At 38.7% G+C, this 23,537-nt stretch overlaps 1 protein-coding gene across 2 annotated transcripts; it reads right to left on the bottom strand.

The window, feature by feature from the left end:
• Nucleotides 1-4,816: 4,816 nt before the first annotated feature.
• Nucleotides 4,817-22,815, bottom strand: HEMGN (hemogen). Of its 2 annotated transcripts, none has more exons than XM_055271735.2 (5): nucleotides 22,751-22,815; nucleotides 15,680-15,813; nucleotides 13,783-13,876; nucleotides 7,192-8,378; nucleotides 4,817-4,951 (listed from the first exon to the last, which is right to left on the bottom strand). In XM_055271735.2, exons 2-5 carry the CDS (start codon nucleotides 15,756-15,758, stop codon nucleotides 4,857-4,859), a joined length of 1,455 nt encoding a protein of 484 aa, XP_055127710.1. In that variant the 5' UTR covers nucleotides 15,759-15,813; nucleotides 22,751-22,815; the 3' UTR covers nucleotides 4,817-4,856. The 2 variants fall into 2 exon arrangements, with proteins under 2 accessions (XP_055127710.1, XP_055127709.1); XM_055271734.1 differs by lacking the exon at nucleotides 22,751-22,815 and adding an exon at nucleotides 18,682-18,787.
• Nucleotides 22,816-23,537: the final 722 nt, after the last annotated feature.

Here is a 23,537-nt window from a genome sequence, read left to right as displayed (position 1 = left end):
CACAGAGCGGAAGGACTGGACGTTAAGAAATGTTAAGAATTCTCCTCTGGCACCTGTGGTCCCAGCTACCCAGGAGATTGAGGCGGGACGATCGCTTGAGCCCAGGAGTTTGAGGCTGCAGTGAACCGTGATCGCGCCACTGCACTCCAGCCTGGGTGACCCCGTATCAAAAAAAAAAAAAAAAATTATCCCTGGGTGGTGGGAAAACAGATGTGATTATCCTTTTTATGCTCCAATTTTTCCGTAATAGAAGTTATGCTTTGTCAGAAACAACCCCAAATAAGTCTTATTTCAAGTGTGGTGGATATTATAAAGGAGCCCTACTATGTGCTAGGGGTTAAGGAGTGGGAACTGTTTCTTGTGCTGCACACCTTACCAGAACTGAAGTGAGAATGGAATTGTAAGAGACAACATGCCATGTGCATTGTGGGGATTATTGTCGTTTCTGGACAGCTCTGAGAAGCTAAGAGCTAACAAGAATCATTTTTCAACCCCATGCAATGACCAGTTGTCCTTGCAATGATAGCCTTTTACCCACCTGTAATGCTGTCTCTCACCTATAGTAAGTTTCTCTGTATATAATTCTCTTTCTGGGAGAAATTTTAAAATCTTTTATCTTTTTATCTGTTAACATTATCTGCAGTATAAAATATTCAAAAGCATATGCATCCACAGATTGAAAAGTCTAACGTTAACCATGAAAAGATGTTTCCATGTCTGTCCATTTGTCATTGATTTCTGGTAGAAAATAACCAGCAGGAGGAGCCAAATAATTAAAGATTGTGGTTTAAAAAATAAGATAAAACTGATCAAATTCATATAGTGTCTTTCGGCAGGTCATTTTTACAGGACAACTTGGAAAAGGCTGACTTTTTTTAGGAGGAACAGCTGTGTGCAGCTGGAGAAACAAGTTTGAAAACAATTGTAATATATATAGTAATATATAAATATATATTGTAATATATATAGTAATATATATAAATATAAATAGTAATATATATATTATATATAGTAATATATGTATATAATATATAGTAATATATGTATATAATATATAGAATATATAGTAATATATAATATATAGTTATATATATAATATATAGTAATATATAATATATAGTAATATATAATATATAGTAATATATAATATATAGTAATATATAATATATAGTAATATATAATATATAGTAATATATAATATATAGTAATATATAATATATAGTTATATATAATACAGTAATATATAATATAATATATAGTAATATATAATATATAGTTATATATATAGCGCGCCCGCCTGTGTGTGTGTGTGTGTGTGTGTGTGTGTGTGTGTGTAAAACGGGGCCAGAATTACTGCACTTGCCACTAGATGGTGGTGTTGCTGAAAATGATAGTCCCGCTTAATCTGTGGAAAGACTAGACTTAAAGAGATATTTGCCCTCCTGGAGGGCATGGTAGACGTTGATAATCACACAAAAAATATGTAATTACCAAGTGTGACAAGTACTGAAATGCAAAGCTGATTTGAATATACTAGGGAAATAGATTGCTACCTCTTTTATAGGTAAAATTTCTCTTGACTGAAAACAGGAACTTAAATATGCAGCACATTTTTGAGTCTAGGGTTTGAAGTTCTTATTATCTTGTCTGGAATTATATGTGATTATTTGCAGTTTATAAGACTTAACCTCTCCTCCAGATGTAAGACCTAGAAATCTGCCTTAAAGAAATGACCTAAATAATTATGTAGTCTTCAGCTTGTACTACTTTGAGAAACACTTCTCAGTAGAGTGATTCTTAACCTCTCATTTGGGTAAAGGACCCCTTTGAGAATCAATTAAAGCTTTGAACCATCACACATCATTTTAGCTATAATATCATATGGTTCATGGGTTTCCAAGAACCTAACATGAGAGGAGGGCAGCACAAAGTCAAGCTAGAAGGATTCTTGCAAAACTTTAATTCTATCACCTAAAGGTTCTAAGCCAAGAAGAACGCCAAAAGAATTTTAGATGCACAGTGATGTTTGAACAAGAATGGTGAGAAAGCAGAAGTTGTGTGTGAATGCAGGGAGTGATGTAAGAGGGCAAGCAGAAAGGGTCCCGAGAGGTAAAGAGAGAAATTCTGCTTCCTCTAATGTACTGCATTCCTCTTTCCCTCTCCTTCCCCATCTCATCTTTGTGCTCCTGTGCACCGTACGTATGCAAATCTCTTAAGGTCCATCTTAATGCAACACTGTTAGAACTTGAGACTTCAGTTTACTCTTTTTTTTTCCTCTAATTTTGGCCCACTCTGGCAGGTGAAATTGAGACAGAAGCACATTCCAAAGAAGAAACAAAAAGCACTAAGGAAGTCAGATGTGACTTTGGGTGAGTACCTTCCCTCTATGATGTTATTCCCTCATCTTTAAGTGAGAGTGATAATCACCGCCTGGCCTATTTCACATACTTTTGTACAGATCAAATAAAATAGTTTATGTGAAAGTATAAATGTTGAAGTGTCATTGAGAGGTAAGAAACTATTACATGGTTGTGGCCAGGCGCGGTGGCTCACGCCTGTAATCCCAGCACTTTGGGAGGCCAAGGAGGATCACAAGGTCAGGAGATCGAGACCATCCTAGCTAACACGGTGAAACCCCGTCTACTAAAAATACAAAAAAAAAAAAAAAAACAGCCAAGCATGGTGGCGGGCGCCTGTAGTCCCAGCTAGTCGGGAGGCTGAGGCAGGAGAATGGCGTGAACCCGGGAGGCGGAGCTTGCAGTGAGCCGAGATAGTGCCACTGCACTCCAGCCTGGGCGACAGAGTGAGAGTCCGTCTGAAAAAAAAAGAAAAAAAGAGAAGAAACTATTATGTGGTTGTGCTGCCCTGCCCTGCCCTCAGTATGTTGTGTAATAAATATAATGGGGGTATGAATAATTGTACAATGAATACATCCTGATGGTAAAAAATTTAATGTACACACAAAAGGGGGTAGGCTGATAGGAGGGAAACAATACTGTAACATCCCACTGTACCAGTGGTTCTCAACCCTAGCTCCACTTCAGAATTGTTGGGAGAGCTTTTAAAATAAAAACATCCTAAATGCAATTCTATATCCTGGATTGGACCCTGACGCAGACAAAGGACATTAGTGGAAAAATTCATGAAAACGGAATAATGTCTGTAGTTAATGATAGTGTAACTATCCTGATTTCTTAGTTTTGACAAATGGCCCATGGTTATGTAAGACGTTAACATTGGTGTAAACTGGGTGAAAGGTGTATAGTAACTTTTGTACTATCATAACTTCTCTGTAATTCTAAAATTATTCCTCCAAAAACTATTATTTGAAGCATAAAACAATTAAAAAATAAATATACCTATGCCTGTACATCACCTAGACGGGGAAATCTGAATCCCTGGGGGAGAAGTCTGGACATATATGTATTTTTGAAACCTTCCCAGGCGAGTCTAATGTACCAGAAGGGTTGAGAGAACCACTGCTCTCTCATGTTCGTTATACCATGAATGCCTGAGGGACTGTGACCCTGTCTTGTTCTTTGATGTAGCTAGTACCGAGCACAGTGCCTATATGGAAAGCTTGTGCAAGTGTGTTCTTGCTGAATGAACCTTTATTTGCAAAAATATCCTTAGTCCTCTGTAATAACAGAAGGAAAACTGAAAACAAAAAATACAAGGGTAGATTTTCAGACATCTTCCCATCCAGAATAGCTTCTATTCCTGCCCCTGGTCTCTTGTTTTCAGTTAATCTTTACCATTATCACCATATTTATCATATTCCTAAAATACTAAAATTGCCATTCCATTGTTCAAAAATCTGACTTCATTCCCCATTTTTAACAAGTGATACATTTCTTGGTTAGGTAAGCAAAATATTCTATGCTCTAGTAATAATGAGTTTTTTAGCATGCAAGCCTACTACTATTTCATATGGACTCTACATTAACCATGGTTTGCCTGCAGTTCTCTTGAACATGTTTTGAACTCACCCTTCTCTTTGTCACATACAGTAATGCTGCTATCCTCATCTATGCAAATACTTTCCGTCTTTCAAGGCTTCATGCCTGTGTAATTTCTTCAGGTCACTCCAGCAAAAAGTGAGCATTCTCTGTTTGTATCCACCATTCAAATGGCACCAGCCCTTACTATTTTCTTTTGTAATTATTTGTTTTCTGTTTTATTTCCCCATGAAACCAAATTAACCCCACTATGGGGTGTTAGGTCTTCTAACCTCCACAATTCTTAACATGATGGTATCCACACAGTTAAGCATGTAATAATGATTTAATGTACATTTTGCACAAATACAATATTTAAAAAGTAAAAATAGAAAATCAAAATTCAAATACAAAAGTAAACAACATTCATCACTCCAAAATAGCTTTTAAGGAGAATTGTTAAAACTGACCAAAAGAGTCAACTAAAGCCTGAATAAAATTTTGATGCTACTGTTACACTAATAATTGAACAGCATTTACAAGAAAACTATATACTCCCCAAAATGTACGTGTTCAGTCTTAGTCACTTATCTGCTCTTAAGACTTAAATAAATGTTCTTAGGGGGGAAAACCAATTATCCAGTCCTCCCCCCTTCCTTATTTGTCTCTTCCCATCACTATCCTCTCCCCGACATATACCCACATATACACACACATGCACGCACACACACACACTCTAGCATGATATTGTCTATGTGGTACAGCCTTAAAAAATGTTGTTTCTTTCAGATATGGTCTACAAATAGAAAAAATAATATTCATGAACATTGTCAAAAGTTTTACAATATTTTGAGAAAATCATGCATAAACTATTAAGCTGTATGTTCCATTGGACCACAACTTTATGGTTGAGCATTGTTAAAACAAAACATAACTATAGACATCATTTTCTGGATGAATCTCATTCAGAATTGCTGGTATTTCTGGCTCTTCTTTGGGTTTTTCTTTCATTTCTGTAAAATCAAATAAAATAAAAAAATAGATTCAATAAATTGTATTGGGACAATTGACTTTCCATTTGGAGGAAGAAAAACTGCTTCACAACATACACAACAACAAACTGCAGATGGGGTAAATTTTTAAATACCATAAAATTATAGAAATAATAGTGTTTTTAGTGATCTTAGGATTCTAAGCAGAACACAGAGACCAGAAACCATAAAGGAAAAGACTAGCAGGTTTGAATACCTAAAAATTAAAATTATATGTGGCGAAAACCACTATAAACAAAGTTAAACCAAATCAAAGACAACTGGAAAAATATTTGCAACATATACATAGTAAAAAGTATTATTTAAAGAGATTTTTTTAATCGGAAAAAAGAAATAAAAAATGTTGAATGGGACAAGGATTCAAACAGGCAATTCTTTAAAAATTATATTTATAATAATCCTGAAAAGATGTCTAGTACCATTAATTATAGAAAGGGGTGATTAAGACCATTAGGTGGGTTTTATTTTTTAACCTATCATTTCTCAGCCTTTTGGCTAAGATCAAGTGTATTTTTTAACCTAGCAGACAGACAAATATTTTTTAAATGTCATAATGTACAGTGCTGACAAGGGTGTGGGGAAAAGGCATCTGTCTTGTGTGAATTGCTACCACATTTCTGGAGGCTAGTCTGACGGACTGTATATTCAAACTTTAAATTTGGGTACCCTTTGGCCCAACAATTCTATTTCTAGGGATTGATTCAAAGGAAATAATCAGACAAACTTAAGCCTCCAGTGCCTCCATTTCCTTGTATTTAGAATGGGAGTATTATTTATCCAGTAGAGCTTTTAACGTTGAATAAAATAAACCACATAAAATATTTAATATGGTGTCTGGCACATAGAAAAGTACCAGATAAATGTTAACTAAATAAATGTTATTCCCAATGATGTTCATTGAACATTGTTGTAATAGTAAAACTTGGCAGCAACCTGAGTGTTCATCCTTATAGAGACTGGTTGAATATACATATAGCACAGTACTATGCAGTTGTTACAAAAGACATCATAAAGATGGCTCCAATACATATTGTAAATGAAAACAAAAACAAGTTACAGAATAGGATGGGTACTGTCTCATTTGTTGAAACAAAACAACCTTAACATTGGGAACTGGAGATAGAAGATGGTATCATAGGGGACTTTTACTCGATATTCACTTACATATTGCTTTATTATAATGAACACTTACTACTTTTATAATCAGGAAAAATAGGTATTCCCATTTATTTGGTCAAACAAAGCCAAAAATAAAATAAGCATTAATTAATTGACCACATCAACCTTGCTGGGTTTAGAATGAAGCAGTTAGGAATCAGGACGCTGTGTTGGTTAGAGCTGCTTCTCCAGCAGGGTACTCTGTCAGTGCACGTACTGCTTCACATGCCTGCTTTTTGCTGCAATGTATTTCTTTAAAGTAGTTCCTCAAAACTGGTATTACTTGGAAACCAACTAGCACCGTCTTTTTGTTGCACTCATCTTTTAGGATAAAGAGCAAATAAACTACTAAAGGGATTTCTTTAGAAATCAGTTTCCTGGGTATAACTATGATCTGATAGACTCAGTCCATTTCTTATACTGTCTACAGTATTGTACGAAGAGAACCAGAGTTCTCAGTTATGTCTCTGAGGCAAGTGAAATTAAAGAAAGGTTGCATTATTTTCAAATTGCTATACTTAGGAAAAAGTTTTTCAGGAACAAATCTTGAAATAGGGTTTTTGGTAAACCTGATAAATCCTACAACAATGAATTCCCTAGTAACAGGATTATATTTTACAGCTTTGCATCTCCCTCAGTACTTCATACTATGAATTTACCTGCTTTCCATTTATCAGGCAAATTAAATTTCCTAGAAAAACTTCATTCATCAAGCTTTCTTGTTAATGTAGACTTAATTTTTTTTAATATTTTGCAATAATTCATCCTATACTGGGTTCATTTCATTGACTATAGCATCTCATAACGGATGGATAGTATGAATAAGTACTTAATGTACATGCTTGTATTTTCAATTTTTTTAACTCTTTGAAATATGGCAAGACAGACATTGGTTGCATGAAAATATTGTTCACTTAAAACTAGTCAGTGAAATTCATAGTATCCATTGAAATAACCGGGGATAACCTAGGATTGTCAGAGAAAGTTGTAAATCACTACTCTGAGGGAGATGTACCTACCTTGGTGCTATAAACATCCCTTACCTTGAGGAAAAGTATAAACATCTTTAGCATCTTCCTGGTGTGCTTTAGGATCCTGGCCTTGGGGCCCACCTGTTTCTTGGTGTGGTTCTGGAAAGCATTCTTTACGCACATCCTTATTTTTATATGTCTCAGTAGAGAGGTTTTCAGGCCCCGGTGTTTCTTGGTATATTTCAGGTGAATATTCTTCAAGCTGGGATGTTTCTTGGTATATTTCAGGTGAATATTCTTCAAGCCCAGGTATTTCTTGATACGTTTCAGGTGAATATTTTTCAGACCCAGGTGTTTCTTGGTTTATTTCAATTGAATAGTCTTCAGAATGAGGTGTTTCTTGGATTGTTTTATGAGAGGGGGCTTTAGGCACAATAATTTCTTTACGTGTTTTATGAGGAAGGTATTTTGGTTCAGCTGATTCTTGGTGTGTTTTTGTAGAAAGATCTTTAGGCTCAGCCATTTCTTGTGTTTTAGAAAAAAAGCCTTCTGTTTCAGCTATTCCTTGATCTGTTTCATTGTATTCCTCTGGTTCTGCTGAATTTTGGTCTGTGTCAAGAATATAGCCTTTAGGCACATCTGGTTTTGGATATGCTTGAAGAGAGCATCCTGCCAGATCAGCTGTGTCTTCAGATGTTGGACAAGGAAGGATTTTGGGTACAGCAGCTTCTTGGCACATTTTAGGAGCCAGATCTTCTCGTTTAACCATATCTTGGTACATTTTGAAAGGATGGTCTTGAATTACAGATATTACTTGGCATGTGTTAGGAGAGTTGTCTTCAGGTTCCTCCATGTCTTGGCATATTTTGGAAGAATTGTCGTGAAGTACAGATATTTTTTGGTACATTTTAGGAGAGAGATCTTCAGGTTCAGCCACATGTTGGCATGTTTCAGAAGAATGATTTTGTACTGCTATTTCTTGGTACTCAGAAAAATTCTCCTGATGTATGTTACTTTCTTGACATGTTTCAGAAAAGTGTTCCTCAGGCACAACTTTTTGTGGGGAGGCTACTGAAGGAAATACTTTGGTTATGCTCCCAGGTGGCTCAGTCTTTTTCTCTGTAGGTTCCAGTGCTTTCTCCACTATTTCCTTTTCTATCTGTGACTGAGGCTCCACCTTCCATTCTGTATTTTGTTGTCTCTTTCTGCCTCTTTGATTTCCTTTTCCTGTTCTCTGCTGCTTGCGTTTTTTCTGTTCTCTGCAGAAAGAACAGAATTAGTGTCAGCAGTGGTGCTACAGAATTCAAATAAATGCTTGTAATAACAGTGCCAGGTCCCCCACTGCCTCACTGCACAAGGATCATGAACTAGTCACTTAATCTCTCTGGACCTCAATCTCCTTGTTTGTAAAATGAAGGAGCAGCGCTAGATGTTCTCAATTCTTAGGAGAGGGAATGTTTCTCCAGGACTTCGTGGCATTGATACTTTGCTTACCAGGAGCCTTCTTGGTGAGGGTAGTGCATGTGCGCACGCCCACGCGTGTGTGTGTGTTTGAGCATATTCTTGAAGTTTGGTTATGGAAAATAAATAATTCTCATTACAAATTAATAGAGTGGCATTCTGGTTTATACACTAGTCTCTTTGCATTTAGCCTGTGTGTGTTACTTCCCTACCCCTGAGTAAACTCATACAAATCGAGTTTCTAGACCTGCAATCCTGGCACAGCTCCTCGTCTGTGCAGCCTGCAGGTGGATGCTGTATATGGCTTGATTATCAAATACATTATTTTGTGTAAAGAATTCTAAGTTGCTACAGTATATGTCAAATGAGGTATACTGTAAGGGGTCAAAGGCTGCAAAAACACTTCTTGAAGTTAAGAAGCCTGGTAGATAGGCATGAGTGGCCATATTATACCTATTCCTAATTAATAAATTAAAGATCTAGAAGATGAAAGGGTATGCATGGAAAATGCAGCCAGTGACAAATTGTTAGGCACTGCAAATACAACGAAATACAGATGGCTAATACAGATGGGCTGGGGGCTGGGGGAAGTACTATAAATAAGCATTTCATCATCTTTCTAAATCTACTGAAATTCTGTTTCATGCTACCCGCTCCATGGAGCCTTCTCTAAGAGACTACAGGACTAAAATGCTTTCCCAGCTTAGCACTCCTATAGGACTTACTGGGTGTACCATGCTAAAGGCAAGGAATGTAGGCTGCCTCATACTGTAGTTATTTCTGAAGAAACTGTATTTCTTTTAGTAAACATTTTAGACAGTCTTTGGAGATAAAAACCAGTGTTTTTTCACATCTTTATAGTGCCCATCGTTCCTTGCATATTTAAAAAAAAGTATACCCTGTTCCATTTTTTTGTGTATGTTTGAAATTTCTGTTGTAAAAAAGTGTTTTTAAAAGATTACCTCACCAAACACAGTTTGAAGTCAATATCAACAAAGTATATATGTTCACTTCTAATATGAGGCTATAAAAAAAAAAGAAAAAAAGATATAGATGTAACAGAGCAGTCTAAAATAATATTGAAAATTATATTTAAAAAAGAAAATCTAGGCCGGGTGCGGTGGCTCACGCCTGTAATCCCAGCACTCTGGGAGGCCGAGGCGGGTGGATCACGAGGTCAGGAGTTCAAGACCAGCCTGGCCAACATAGTGAAACCCTGTCTCTACTAAAAATACAAAAATTAGCCAGGCATGGTGGTGCGTGTCTGTAATCCCAGCTACTTGGGAGGCTGAGGCAAGAGAATTGCTTGAACCCAGGAGGTGGAGGTTGCAGTGAGCTGAGCTTGTGCCACTGCACTCCAGCCTGGTTGACAAAATGAGACTGTGTCTCAAAAAAAAAAAAAAAAAAAGGAAATCTAAAGATGATGGTTATGGCACCTCAGCATTTTGAACTATTACTACAAGTAACCAAGGTGACAAGATAAATCATAAAATTCTGATAAATTTTTTGAAAAAGATATTAATAGTATATCCAAGTTCATTAGGAAACACGTATTTTTCCCTAGATATTAAACCCTAAAGAATTTGTTATTTAAATCTCTATATGAGGAGATCTGAGTAATGTAATAGTCCATGTCTTCCCTGGTAGTTTTTCAAAAAATACAAAAAATACCTATATGGCCTAAACTGTACTCTCTCATGATTGTGGGCAAGTCACTTAACCTCTACATGCCTTGGTTTCCTTGTAAGTGAAATGAGGTAAATAATATCGGCCCAATTTCATGTGGTGGTTATAAGAATTATATATAATAACACATGAATGAATTATTCAAATATAAATTAGGACTCATATGAATACAGGAAACATTTATAGTGCTTGTATATGTCAGGCACTGCTTAAATAATTTAGTTATTTTGTTATCTCATATAATCTTCACATCAGTCTATGAAGTAGATAGTTATTATTTTCATTTTGCAAATGACAAAACTGAAACACAGAGATGTTGAGTAACTTGCCCAACACTTGTATTTGATAATCAAGCCATATACATTATCCACCTGCAGGCTGCACAGACAAGGAGCCGTGCCTGGATTGCAGGTCTAGAAACCCTGAGTATGAGTTTACTCAGGGGTAGTGAAGTAATACACACAGACTAAATGCAAAGAGACTAGTATATAAACCAGAGTGCCAGTCTATTCATTTATAATGAGAATTATTTATTTTCCATATTTCCAAGGGCTCTGGCTACAAAGTAGGGGAGCCAGGCTACGAATCTAGTCATTCTGGCTTTAACAGCCAGGCTCATAAACATGTACTCTGCTGCCTCTCTCTGAAACTGATAAAGTTTCACTGTATGGTATGTTGTAGTGAGGAAAGAGGGCACAGGCCTCAGCATTATAGAGATGTATCACCAGAGCAAGTCCAGCCAGCTGCCAAGAGGCTCACTAAGGTGTTATCCATTTGAGTGAATACCCTCAGTCCAGCAAGCCCAGAAACCTGATTCTGTTAGCACACTGAGACTACCTCCATTTATCAGGGCAGGGGCAGAGCTCATCAAGCAGATTTAAGGAGACTGACATATAAACCTAAAGACCAATTTTTTTTTATACTTTAGGTTTTAGGGTACATGTGCACAATGTGCAGGTTTGTTACATATGTATCCATGTGCCGTGTTGGTTTGCTGCACCCATTAACTCGTCATTTAGCATTAGGTATATCTCCTAATGCTGTCCCTCCCCGCTCCCCCCAACCCACAACAGTCCCCGGAGTGTGATGTTCCCCTTCTTGTGTCCATGAGTTCTCATTGTTCAAAAAAGCAATGGCAACAAAAGCCAAAATTGACAAATGGGATCTAATTAAACTAAAGAGCTTCTGCACAGCAAAAGAAACTACCATCAGAGTGAACAGTCAACCTACAGAATGGGAGAAAATTTTTGCAACCTACTCATCTGACAAAGGGCTAATATCCAGAATCTACAATGAACTCAAACAAATTTACAAGAAAAAAACAAACAACCCCATCAAAAAGTGGGCGAAGGACATGAACAGACACTTCTCAAAAGAAGACCAATTTTTAAATGAACAGACATACAAAGTCACATAGTAGAAAATACCTGGACTGGCTGGGCACAGTGGCTCACGCCTGTAATCTCAGCACTTTGGGAGGCCAAGGTGGGCAAATCACTTGAAGCCAGGAGTTCCAGACCAGCCTGGCCATCATGGTGAAACACCCTCTCTACTAAAAAATACAAAAACTAGCTGGGCGTGGTGGCCAGTGTCTGTATTCCCAGCTACTTGGTAGCTGAGGCACGAGAATCACTTGAACCTGGGAGGCAGAGGTTGCAGTGAGCTGAGATCGTGCCACTGCACTCCAGCCTGGGCAGCAGAGTGAGACTCTGTCTCAAAACGAATGAATGAATGAATGAGAGAGAGAAAAAAGAAAACGAGAGGAGAGGAGAGGAGAGAGGAGGGGATGGGGGAGAGAAGTGCCGGGGGAGGAGAGGAGAATACCTGGGCTCTGGGCTCCCAAACAAATGCACTGTCTCTGTAGATAAGTACTTGGGAAGCCAAGTAATGATTGGAAGATTGCTTAGTATGGAATTTGGGAGCTAATTGGATAATCTTCAGTAGACCTGCCACAGGACCCTAATACAAATATTTCTACTATAAGATGATACACGTGTTCCTAAAAAACCTCACTTTCTGCAAAATCATCCTCTATAAAGTTACAGTGGTTATGGAGGTGGGGCAAATAGGCTTGGGACAAATGATTCAAAACGCTTGCAACATTTTAACACTAACTAAAACAATAATTGGTACCAGGAGAGAGAACTTGGATGGTCCAGACAAGCAGTTTACTGTGGCTGGAGGCTGCCTCAGGGGATAGTAAATGCAAATATAGTGTAATTGCAGGCTTGAAGCTGCTGACACCTGAGCTCTGAGCCAGCGGGGTTGCTGTTAAGTTGGGCACAGGAGGGAAGTGCAAGCTGCCACTTGATGGAGAGCTGCGCAAGGCTGGTGTTGTGCCTCTCTGGGGAGGGAACCCTGGATGCCGGCTGAAAAGAATCCTGCTTATGCAACAGCCAAGCTGAAGGCTTTTTCTTTCCAGCTGAAGGCTTTAATTCTCTTCCCACTATTCTGCTTTCTTCTGACTAGGAAAAAATCATGAACCAACACAATCCCCACATTATACTGACATCATTCTCCTATTTATCAATCGTATGTGAACTTCGTGTTATAGAAACATCTGTTGTAGCAGAACAGACAGTGCTTAGTCCACAGTGGGGTTTGGGGGATTGGAAAATGCCCTTTCTTAGGACGAGTGCTTTGCTTAAATTAGTGGTTCTCAACTGGGGGTGATTTTGCCTGTCTCCCCCCAGCCCCACCCCAGAAGACATTTGACAATGTTTGGAGACATTTTGTTGTCACAGCTGGGGTGGAGGGTGCTGTTGGCATCTAGAGGCCAGAAAATGCTACAAAACACCTGCAGTGCACAAGCCAGCCCCCCACACAACAGGAAGTTCTCCTGCCCCCAGTGTCAGCAGTGCCAAGGTGGAGACACTTTGGCTTAGATGGATGCTGCACTTTTGGCTCTTTGGGCTCCCCTTCCAAGCAAGCAAGTCCCCAGTTGTCACAATCATATTTGAAATAGATGCAATTAGATGCTGCCTAACGTACAGTCATGTTATTGTACCCCCTTCCTGCATTTACATACAGGTGAACATACAGGTTATGTAAACTCTTTGTCACTCATTTACAGCGAATGTTTTGGCTTATTCCATGGGGAGTTAATCACACTCATTCAGTAAAGATTTAGCTAATAGAAAGCTTGGAGAACAATCTTGGAGGCTTCTTCAATGATGTTTCCCACTCCCAACAGGATGCTTCTATGTTTATATTACCATAGGAGCTAAACGCCAGGCTTCTCTATAATATAATTTGGTTGCTCAGTGCTTTAATTAAAAGAGACCAGGGAAAAAAATTCTGTTCCCACCATTTTACCAGCTGTGTGTGTGACTTTAGGCAAGAGATGTAACTCACTGGAGGCTTAGTCTCTGTTTTTCTGTAAAATAGGGATAACCATGCCTGATTTACAGGATTGTTGGAAAGAAAAAATACAGTGTGTAAAGTGCACAGCACTACTTGATGCATAACATCCTCAATAAATATATTAGTTCCCTTTCCCTTCTGATGCTACCATACCCAAATAGCCATTGTGACGTTTCCTTTTCTTGCACTTCAGCTTTTCTTTTTCTAAGTCGTTCTCTGTTTCTCAAATTCCAGGTTCCAATGACTTCTGTAATAAAATGAAAGTGATTAGAGAAAGTGATGAACTGGGGTGTCTATCAGCAAAAGTTCTGTAGCCAAGTGGCAGAGTCTCTGTGCTAGGTTTTTCTCCTAGCTTTTTGAGGACAAAGACTGCATCTCGTTTATCCTTGTATCTCCAGAGAAAGCCTGGAAGCAGACATTCAGCAAATGTTTTTGAATGAAAAGGTCAGAGACCTACTCCTACGTAGTATTTGTACATAAGTGTGCTACCAACCTATTAATTTCTTCAAAGTAATTTTATGTATTGTACAAATAATGAAAAAAGCAGCCATATTTTGCTGTCTTTAATGTGATAACTTGTTTTCATTTTATTCCTCACTTCTGTCCAGTCTTTATATTACACAAAGTTGTAAGAATAGCATACCACAATTTTATCTTTTTATTAACCTAGCGTTATATTAGAACTATTTTCCATGATGTGGTCTTCATAATGATAATTTTAATGACAATATGATACATAGTCTAGTTGATGTACTCTCATTTACCCAATCATTCCTCTTGGATTGAGCATTTAGGTTGTTGCTAGTTATCTTTGCCTTGTATATCAAATTATAATAAGCATATTCATTGCATATAGCTTTTCTTTGGTATTTTTTTCCTTAGAATGGTGTTTCTTCAAGTTCTTTGGAAAATTAAGGGTTTGATCAAAAAAGTTTCTGCTGCCGTCTAAGGTTGAGAAAAATTAATGAGTCTTTGATGTAGAGCTTCCCAGAGCCTGTGAAGTAACACAAATCCACACTGGGACCTCTAAAGAATAGAGCATGCCCCTTGAACCATGGTGCCTCTTGTTCTTGGGATAAGGGTTCTTTATAGGAAAAAATTATACCTTTATTTTTACCAACCTCTAATTAAAATTGACAGTTCCTTCAATTATGAATGTAGATAACCAACCACAGTAGTTTGGCAGTATATGACTTTTTTTTCAACTTTTATTTTAAGTTCAGGGATTCATTTGCAGGATATGCAGGTTTGTTACATAGGTATACATTTGCCATGGTGGTTTGCTGCACAGATCATCCCATCACCTAGGTATTAAGCCCAGCATCTATTATCTATTCTTCCTGATGCTCTCCCTCCCCCTCAGCATATGACTTTGTCCCTATAAAGAAATCACATATTTTTTATATCACATTATGGTTGTTGCAGATACCTTAAAATATCACCTACTGGCTATGATTTATTTGACTTGATACTATTATGAGACCCACCACTGGATATTGTAATCTATAAATACTCATATAGATTACTATATCACAATTTTTATTTTGATATTTGTATCTTAATATAATTATTCCCTTTCTAGTCTTATATATTTAATTTTATGCCTTTAAAAATTTTATTCAAAGAAGGAGTCTCTGGGTTCATCAGAATGCCAAAGAGATCCATGTAGCAAAAAAAATTTAAAACAATGTCTTAAGTTATCTCAAGGCCTAAGGTTCCACAAAACATTTTGAGAAATGTTGCTTTAGGATAGATCCAAGGACTGAGATTAGTGAGTCAAAAGAATAAGCAGTATTATAGCTCTCACCACTTATTGCCAGATCTCTTTCCAAACGTTAGACCAAATTTGTGCTGCCATAGAAATGTATGAATCCACTTGTTTTACCACAGCCATCGAATGAAATTATTGGATGAACTAGTCTCATTAGCTTTCATTTAAGTATATTTCCTTTTTTTTTTTTTTTTTTTGGCCAGATCCATTGAAAAGAGAAAATTATCATACCCTGAATTCTCCTCAACAGCTACCAGCTCTTAGGGTATTTTTCATTACCTGGAGAATGGGTCTCTTCTTGATGAGGGTCAGGTGTCTGATGGTGCTTCAAGTGAGATTGGTCCTTTCCCAAATCCATCTTGCTGCAATACCTTCCTGCTATTTTGGTCTGACTTCCACAAGCAGCCTAGACACTTTTTTAAAATATCAAAAACAACTAACACTTAAAAAAAAAAAAAAACCACACACACAAGTTTGCCTGTCACTTGACTTCCCGCCTAAAAGTTTTATCTGGTTGGACCACAACTGCAGGCTAATTCTACTATCTTTATCACACTGCACAGGTGTGAGTAGGGGAAATGGCTGGTGCTAGCAACCTCTAGCATAGGTTGCTATTTATACAGGGAAACTCTCTGGCCACAGCCTGGCATGGCACAGCCTCTAGTCAGCACTCTTTTGGTTCTATCTTCCAGGAAGTGTCTGGATCTGATGTTCTTTTTTACAGATGGAGTTAGCCTAGTGTAGAAAGAACACAATCTAGGCTCCAACCAGCTCAGTGGCCCAGGGCAAGTCACCTCCCTTTTCTGTGACTCTCTGCATTTGCAAAATGGGTAAATAATTCCTGTCTTGCCTACTTCATACGGTTCTTGTGAAAGTGAAAATAATGGATATAAAAGTTTCTAGAAAGTGTGATATATATTAATCTTACATGGTTTCCCGTATGTGGCTTTTTTCACCTTAATCTGTTGCAAAATAATATACAGTTTTGCTGTGTATGCTGTTAGACTTAGATAAGAAATAGACATAAAGAACCAAATTAGAATTTCACAGCAATTTTATACCCTTTTTTGCTCACCAAATCATTCACAAGTGACTCAAGATAACTAGTGAAATCCATTGTTACTCATATAGGGGAATGTGAAAAATTACTTCTTAATGAAAATATCACCACATTATATCCCAGAAATTAAGTTGAAATCATCAAAGGAACCATCCTATCTCCAAGCAGTCACCCCATTTGTGAATACAAGGAGCCACAGACTACTATGGTTCAACTAAAGAAGAAACCCTGAGCACCTCCTGATACAGGAAGCCAGTCTGGGAGATGCAGGATTAATATATGTGTTCTGGATTCAGATTGAATTGAAGTGAGTTTGAATTCTAGGGTTGGCATTCCCTAATTCAGTGACTTGAGGCAGGTTAGATAGCCTTGGAGTCAATTTACCTATCTATAACATGGGGACAATATCGGTATCCACCTCAGAAAGTTACTGGGATGATTAAGTCCAGTAATCCATATGAGGCATTTTATGTGTGCCTAGCATATTGAACTTGGTCAATAAATGTTAGCTACCAATAAAAATACAGTAACCAGATTTTGGTAAAGCAAGTCATAGTTTAAATGCGCTAAAGAAAGAGAAAGTCTGAAGAGGATTCTTTATAAAGAAAGACCTTTGTAATATGAATAGATACCCACTACTTCCATGGAGTCTTAAGGCATTAGAACTCGAACAGCCCAAAATCATCTAGTCCCTGCCTATTTTATATACAAAGAAACTGAGAACCGAGGAGAAGAGTTACCTATACTCAGTATTTTATTACTTATTGTCAGCAACATCTCTTAGAGATTAGGAGATGGGTCATCATTTTGTGTGCTTGATCTTTCCTGGGTATAAAAATGTGTGTATCATGTAAATATATTAGAGAAACAAGCTGTCAAACACACTAAAGGGTATCGAGAATGATATAACAAACACCCAAGTATCTGCCACTAAAATTTAACTTGGTTTTTAATTACTAAATCCTAATATTTAGCTTTACCTCTCTTCAGTTCCCCAGTCCTTCTCTTAAGTAAATCTCTGTATCTAAAAATTCAAGTAACTTCAGGGAGCCCCTACTCAAAGGAATCCTGCACGGAACAGCAGGCATTATTTGCTTGAAAATTTTGGATTTTCAGATATGGGGTTTAAATAACTCAAAGTAACTTTAAAAATTACAAAATAGTGTTTTTTAAATATTGGCCCCTTTATTTGATATGTTTTAATTCTTATTAGTTAGGTTGTTTCTTACATTAGGATAGTTTAATAAAATAACATTATAGGCCGGGCGCGGTGGCTCACGCTTGTAATCCCAGCACTTTGGGAGGCCGAGGTGGGCGGATCACGAGGTCAGGAGATCGAGACCACGGTGAAACCCCGTCTCTACTAAAAATACAAAAAAAATTAGCCGGGCGTGGTGGCGGGCGCCTGTAGTCCCAGCTACTCGGAGAGGCTGAGGAAGGAGAATGGCATGAACCCGGGAGGCGGAGCTTGCAGTGAGCCGAGATTGTGCCACTGCACTCCAGCCTGGGTGACAGAGCAAGACTCTGTCTCAAAAAAAAATAAAAATAAAAATAAAATAACATTATAGAATCCCTCTGGGACACCTTCAGTGGATGCAGAAGTACTTCTTGAATAAAATTATCCTTACTAAGAGCTTGTAACACCCAGTTCAACAATTCAGTAAATTTTACTTAATGCCCCCTCTTGTGCTGTAGAGGCGGATGGTGCAGTTCCTGAGCTCTGTGCCCTGTAGGCTCATAGAGGAGAAAGTGTGTACATCTGTATTGCATGGAAATAATAGATTCTTTATATCCTGCTACAACCTACCTAAGTCAATTCCACCCCTGCCCCATGTTCCCTGTATCTAGAAGCAGAGTGTGGAGGGACTGTAAGAGGGTGGGGTTTCAAGTTAACAGTAAATTGAAGGTAATATTGGGTGGAGGAAGCCAGTGGAGAGACACTTTGGAGCAAACTAGATTGGAAGTCAGGCAAGGTGTCTCTGGCATGATAAACAGGCCAGAGCGGGAATTTGAGACAGAAATAGCCTACAGTAAGTTTACAAGCCACAGTTCATGGTCCCTTCTCTCTGTAGAAAATTCTAGTTAGAAATTTAGTTAGAATTCTCTAACTAGAATTTCCAGAATGTGTGTTAGGCATTAAAGTCCACATGTTTTTTGACAAATGCTGCCTTGTTCTAGAGTTATTTGCATATATACATAAACCTCTCTCTAGGCCACAAACCCTTAGAGAGCAGATACAGCTCCTGATTCACTTTTCTGTCTCCAAAGTATGATCTGGTGGGAGGCTTGGCTCACTGTAGTCCCCATAATCGCCCTCACTCCCTGCTTCATGAACATGCAGCCTGGGACAGTAATTTATACACTCAGGGCTTGATGCTGCTGTGACTTAATAATAGCAATATCATCATCTGTGCCAGAGCTCTTTCTACTGTCATTCATTCCGTGCCCAGCACTGTCCTATGTGTTAGAGATAGAGTAATTGAACAGCAAAGTCCCTGCCTTTATGAAACCTACACTTTAATGGGGAGAGATAAACAATAAGGAAATAAATAAAATATATAATGTGTCAGATGGTGATAAGTGCTTTGGAGAAAACTGAGCTGGGCATAATAGGATAAGAAAAAGGAGGTTGATGGTGGCTGTTATTTTAAATAGTGTGGTCAGAGAAGGCTTGACTGGTAGGGTGACAGGTGTACAGAACTGATGGAGGTGAGGGGCCAGATATGCCATGCTGATATCTGGGAGGGCATTCCAGGTATAGGGGCACCAGTAAATGTCCCAAGGAGGGGAGTGTTAAGGAGGTGGGATCAGAGAAGAAGCCTATTATTGCCCCTTGTAGGATTTCTACTCTGAGTGAGATGGATAGTCATGGCATGGTTTTGGACAGAGGAGTGATACTATCTGACTTATATGTTTAAAGAATTATTCTGGCTACTATGTGGGACAGGGGCAGAGGAAGCAAGAAGAACAATCAGAATGGTATTGCAATGATCCAGATGAGAGATGATTAAGGTTTGGATGATGGCGGTGGTGAAGCCATGGTCAGATTCTGGATTAACTTATAACTTGTATATGGGGTGAGACATAAAGAATCAAGATAAAGATTTGTTGTGAACAACTGGAAGGATGGAGTTAGCATTCACAGATCAGGAAGACTGGGAGAAGCAGACTTGGAGGAGATGATCAAGAGTTTCATTCTGGATGTGCTAACAGGTTAGGGAGAAAACAGTAAAGGAGCAGCTGGTGAGGCAGAGGAAAACTGGAAAAATATAGTGTCTCAGAAGCCAAGAGGAAAGACTGTTTCAAGGAGGAGAGACTAATCCACTGTGTCAAACTTTGCTAAAGTAGAGGAAGGATTGAGAATTGTCCTAACAATTGATTTCCTAACAATTCAATTCATTTAAATTAATTATAGATTATGGAAGTGAAGTAACTTGGCCAAGGGCATGCAGATGAAACCAGCTATATAATTTTTGGGGGGCCCAGTGCAAAATGAAAACACAGGGCTTCTCCTACAAAAATTGCTCAGAATTTCAAGATGGCTATAGGAGAAAATTAAACCCAGCAAGTGTTTCACTGGATCCTTGAAGCAGAGTTATAACATAGCTATTATTGTCCTCATTTTTCTGATCAAGAAACTGGTGCTCAGTGCATTGAGTGACATAACTAAGATCACAGAGTGAGACTGGTAGTTTGCACCAGAAGCTGGGCCTTCAGCCTCCAATTCCCTCTAATTCCTTCTTTTTTCTTTTTTTTTTTTTTGTTTTTTTTGTTTGTTTGTTTTTGAGATGGGGTCTCACTCTGTTGCCCAGGCTGGCGTGCAGTGGCACAATCACAGTTCACTGCAGCCTCTACCTCCCTGGGCTCAGGTGATCCTCCCACCTCACCCTCCCAAGTAGCTGGGACTACAGGCATACACCACCATGCCTGGCTAATTTTTTGTATTTTTTTTTTTTTGTAGAGATAGGGTTTTGACACATTGCCCAGGCTGGTCTTGAATTCCTGGGCTCAAGCAATACCCCTGCCTTTGCGTGCCAAAGTGCTAGGATTACAGGCATGAGCTACCAAGCCCGGCCTGGCCCTCTTCCTACTAGAACAAACTAGGTATTGAGGGAGAGAGTTGCTTTCCTGCCTCCTGACCTTCTGGAGCAGGTGTAAGTATTGAGAATTTGGTCATGCATTTCAGAGGCCTGACTGAGCTGGGCAAATGAAGGAGGGAAGGAAACACATTGCTGAAACTTCTGCCCTAGGGCCCTTTAAGATGGGGGTGAAAAGGGAGCACAGAAAAAAATAGCTCAGGCCATGTACTGGATACTGTTTAGTCAAAAACAAGACTGGGTAAAAGTGCCCCAAAGTTAACGCCATTTAAGGCTATATTGATAAAAATTATAGCGCCTCCAAAACCAGAGAGATGAGAGTCCTGGTACACTTTGGTTTGTCATGCCATAGCCAGAGAACCATACTGTGAAGACCATATTATATGAAAGCATACACTGAAAAGAATGAGGGGTACAGGGCTCTATCATTTTCCTGGCTGGGTAACTTGGGGAAAATCACTTAATTCTTTCTGATCCTCAGTTTCTTCCCTTGTAAAATAGAGAAAGGTAATACCTCATGGGGATTCTGCGAGGATAAAAGAGATCATGAGAGCTTTTTATAAAATGAAAAACACTGCAGATATATGTCCCATCAACCTGGACAGTGTTAATAGTGATATTAGAATGTTCTAACGATGCACCTGGGCAATTTCCTAAAATATATTTGGGTGGAAAAGTCATGGAAGGGAACACAATGGACACTTGTTTTTCTTAGCATTCCTTCCTTGCTAACATACTTTTTCAAAGCTTTTAAATACTTTTCAAAGACTGGATCAAGCTTTGTTTTCCTAAGTGGAGAAGGAGAGTTTCTTGTTCCTCTCTCTCTCAGTCTGTTGATGCATGATAAATGACTTCTCTCTGCTAAAACAGATGCTGCTGTACACATATAGATAACATGTTCTATAACTTACAATGGCTGTAGCCTGCCTTTCAATCTAGTTTGTCCCAAAGTCCCTCCTCTGGAATCCTCCCACAAATACTCCTTCTATTAGAGTATAGACAAACATCTCTGAATAAACACTGATGAGTGGTCATTTATCTGGGGAAGAGCAATTCTGGTCCCACCTTGAGCCTCCCCCTTATCTCTGTCCTTTCATTTCTGAACTTCTTGAACTAGTAATGTATTCTCAGTGTCTCCTTTTCCCCCTACACCATTTCATTGCTTTGCATCTGTAATCTAGCTTTTTCTTTCACTCATTCTCTCATAAATCATCAATGATTTCCTAATGGCCACATCCAGTGGTCCATTCTCAGTTCTTCCTTTTTGACCTCTCTGCAGCTCATAATTCCTCTGAGTACTCCTACGCTCCATGAAATTTGCTCCACTTTTGGCCTCTCTGATGGTGTGGAGCCTCTCTGATGGTGTGGTGTCCTCACCTCTCTCTCCCTTCTCCTCCTCCTTGCTCACAGGCTTCTCTTTCACTCCCCTAGGTGTGGGAGGTGTTTTCCAAGAGTCCCTGATCCTTTTGAGTTAATACTCTTATCCAAAGACAGTTGATCCAACTATATACTTTTTAGCTACTACCTCTTTGCAGATGTCTTCTAAATAAATATGTCAGGGTGCTAAGATCACATTTCCAAGTGTTTCTTGGTTATCACTTATTAGCTGGATGTCCCACTGCACCTCAAACTTAGCATAACTAAAAGCAAATTTATCTTCCCCCCTAAAACTAGGCTCCCTGTGCTTTATTTCTGTTAGAATAGTAGTACCATGCCTGGCCATCTAGTCCTTAGCCTTCAGAACTCTCTTTGACTCTGCCTCTTCACTTTATCTCTCACATTCAGCTAGATACAGTTCTGCCAGTTCTTTCTTCCCAGTGTCCCACATGCTGATTCCATCTTTTCCTGTCCTATACCACCATCCCAGAGAGGGGCCTCAACTTCTCATTGGAAGCATTGGAAAAGCTCCCTAAGTGGCTGTCTGCTTTCATCTGCCCTCACCCAAGTCCATCCTGCACAAACATCCAGAATATTCCTGCTACAGCTGGCTCTGAACCAGTCACTTCCATGTTTAGAATCCTGTAAAGCCTCAGTATTGCCTGTAGAATAAAGACTAAATTTCCCAGTCTGGCATTTAAGTCTAACTTCCCAATGTTCTTTCCCATTACTTTCCTGGAACTACCCAATGTTTCCATTAAATAGTACCACTTGCCTTCCCTGTTTTGCCCTGAATCTTTCTAACACCCACAGTACCTATCTTCATAACTTCTGGTTGTTCAGTCTTCTGTCGTATGTCTGCCCATCCAGATAGTGAGTGCCTTCATCACAAAGCCTTTGACGATGATGATGATGACAACGATGACAATGATATGATGAGACTTTAGTCACTCTACAAACTCTTAATGGGTAGCTGACACTTTATATGCAGTATCTCATTTCATTTTTCCAACTAATAGTATCCCCATTTCACTGATAACAAAACCATGGTTTAAAGAGGTTATATCCCTAGATCACATAAACTCATGAGTGGCAGAATTAGGGCTCAAAACTAAGGCTGTCTGACTGTAAAGTTTAGGGATTTAACCATTCTGTTCTATTCCCTTTAATTGCCTAGATGTGGTCTCTCCATTCTGAGGTATAACCGTGCTTGATTTTAGCCTCTTTTGTAGTGAATATTACATAACATTTTTGCACATCTTACCATATATATATATACACATCTTACCATCCATATATATATAATACATATATATATAAATACCTTAAGTTCTAGGGTACATGTGCACAACGTGCAGGTTTGTTACATAGGTATACGTGTGACATGTTGGTTTGCTGCACCCATTAACTCGTCATTTACATTGGGTATTTCTCCTAATGCTATCCCTCCCCCTGCCCCCCACCCCCAGACAGGCCCCAGTGTGTGATGTTCCCCTCCTTGTGTCCAAGTGTTCTCGTTGTTCAATTCCCACCTATGAGTGAGCACATGCAGTGTTTGGTTTTCTGTGCTTGTGATAGTTTGCTCAGAATGATGGTTTCCAGC

This window comes from Symphalangus syndactylus, chromosome 3 (assembly GCF_028878055.3).
Source record: "Symphalangus syndactylus isolate Jambi chromosome 3, NHGRI_mSymSyn1-v2.1_pri, whole genome shotgun sequence".
NCBI lineage: Eukaryota > Metazoa > Chordata > Mammalia > Primates > Hylobatidae > Symphalangus > Symphalangus syndactylus.
The sequence above is the reverse complement of the archived record's forward strand: the minus strand, read 5'-3'. Positions and strand labels throughout refer to the sequence as shown.

Coding starts and splice junctions, on each gene's coding strand:
- HEMGN (XM_055271735.2), bottom strand. CDS start 15,758: ATGGATTTGGGAAAGGACCAATCTCACTTGAAGCACCATCAGACACCT. Junction 8,379..13,782: donor ACGTCACAATGGCTATTTGG/GTATGGTAGCAT, acceptor TTCTTTCTGCAG/AGAACAGAAAAAACGCAAGC. Junction 4,952..7,191: donor TGTTTATACTTTTCCTCAAG/GTAAGGGATGTT, acceptor TTGATTTTACAG/AAATGAAAGAAAAACCCAAA.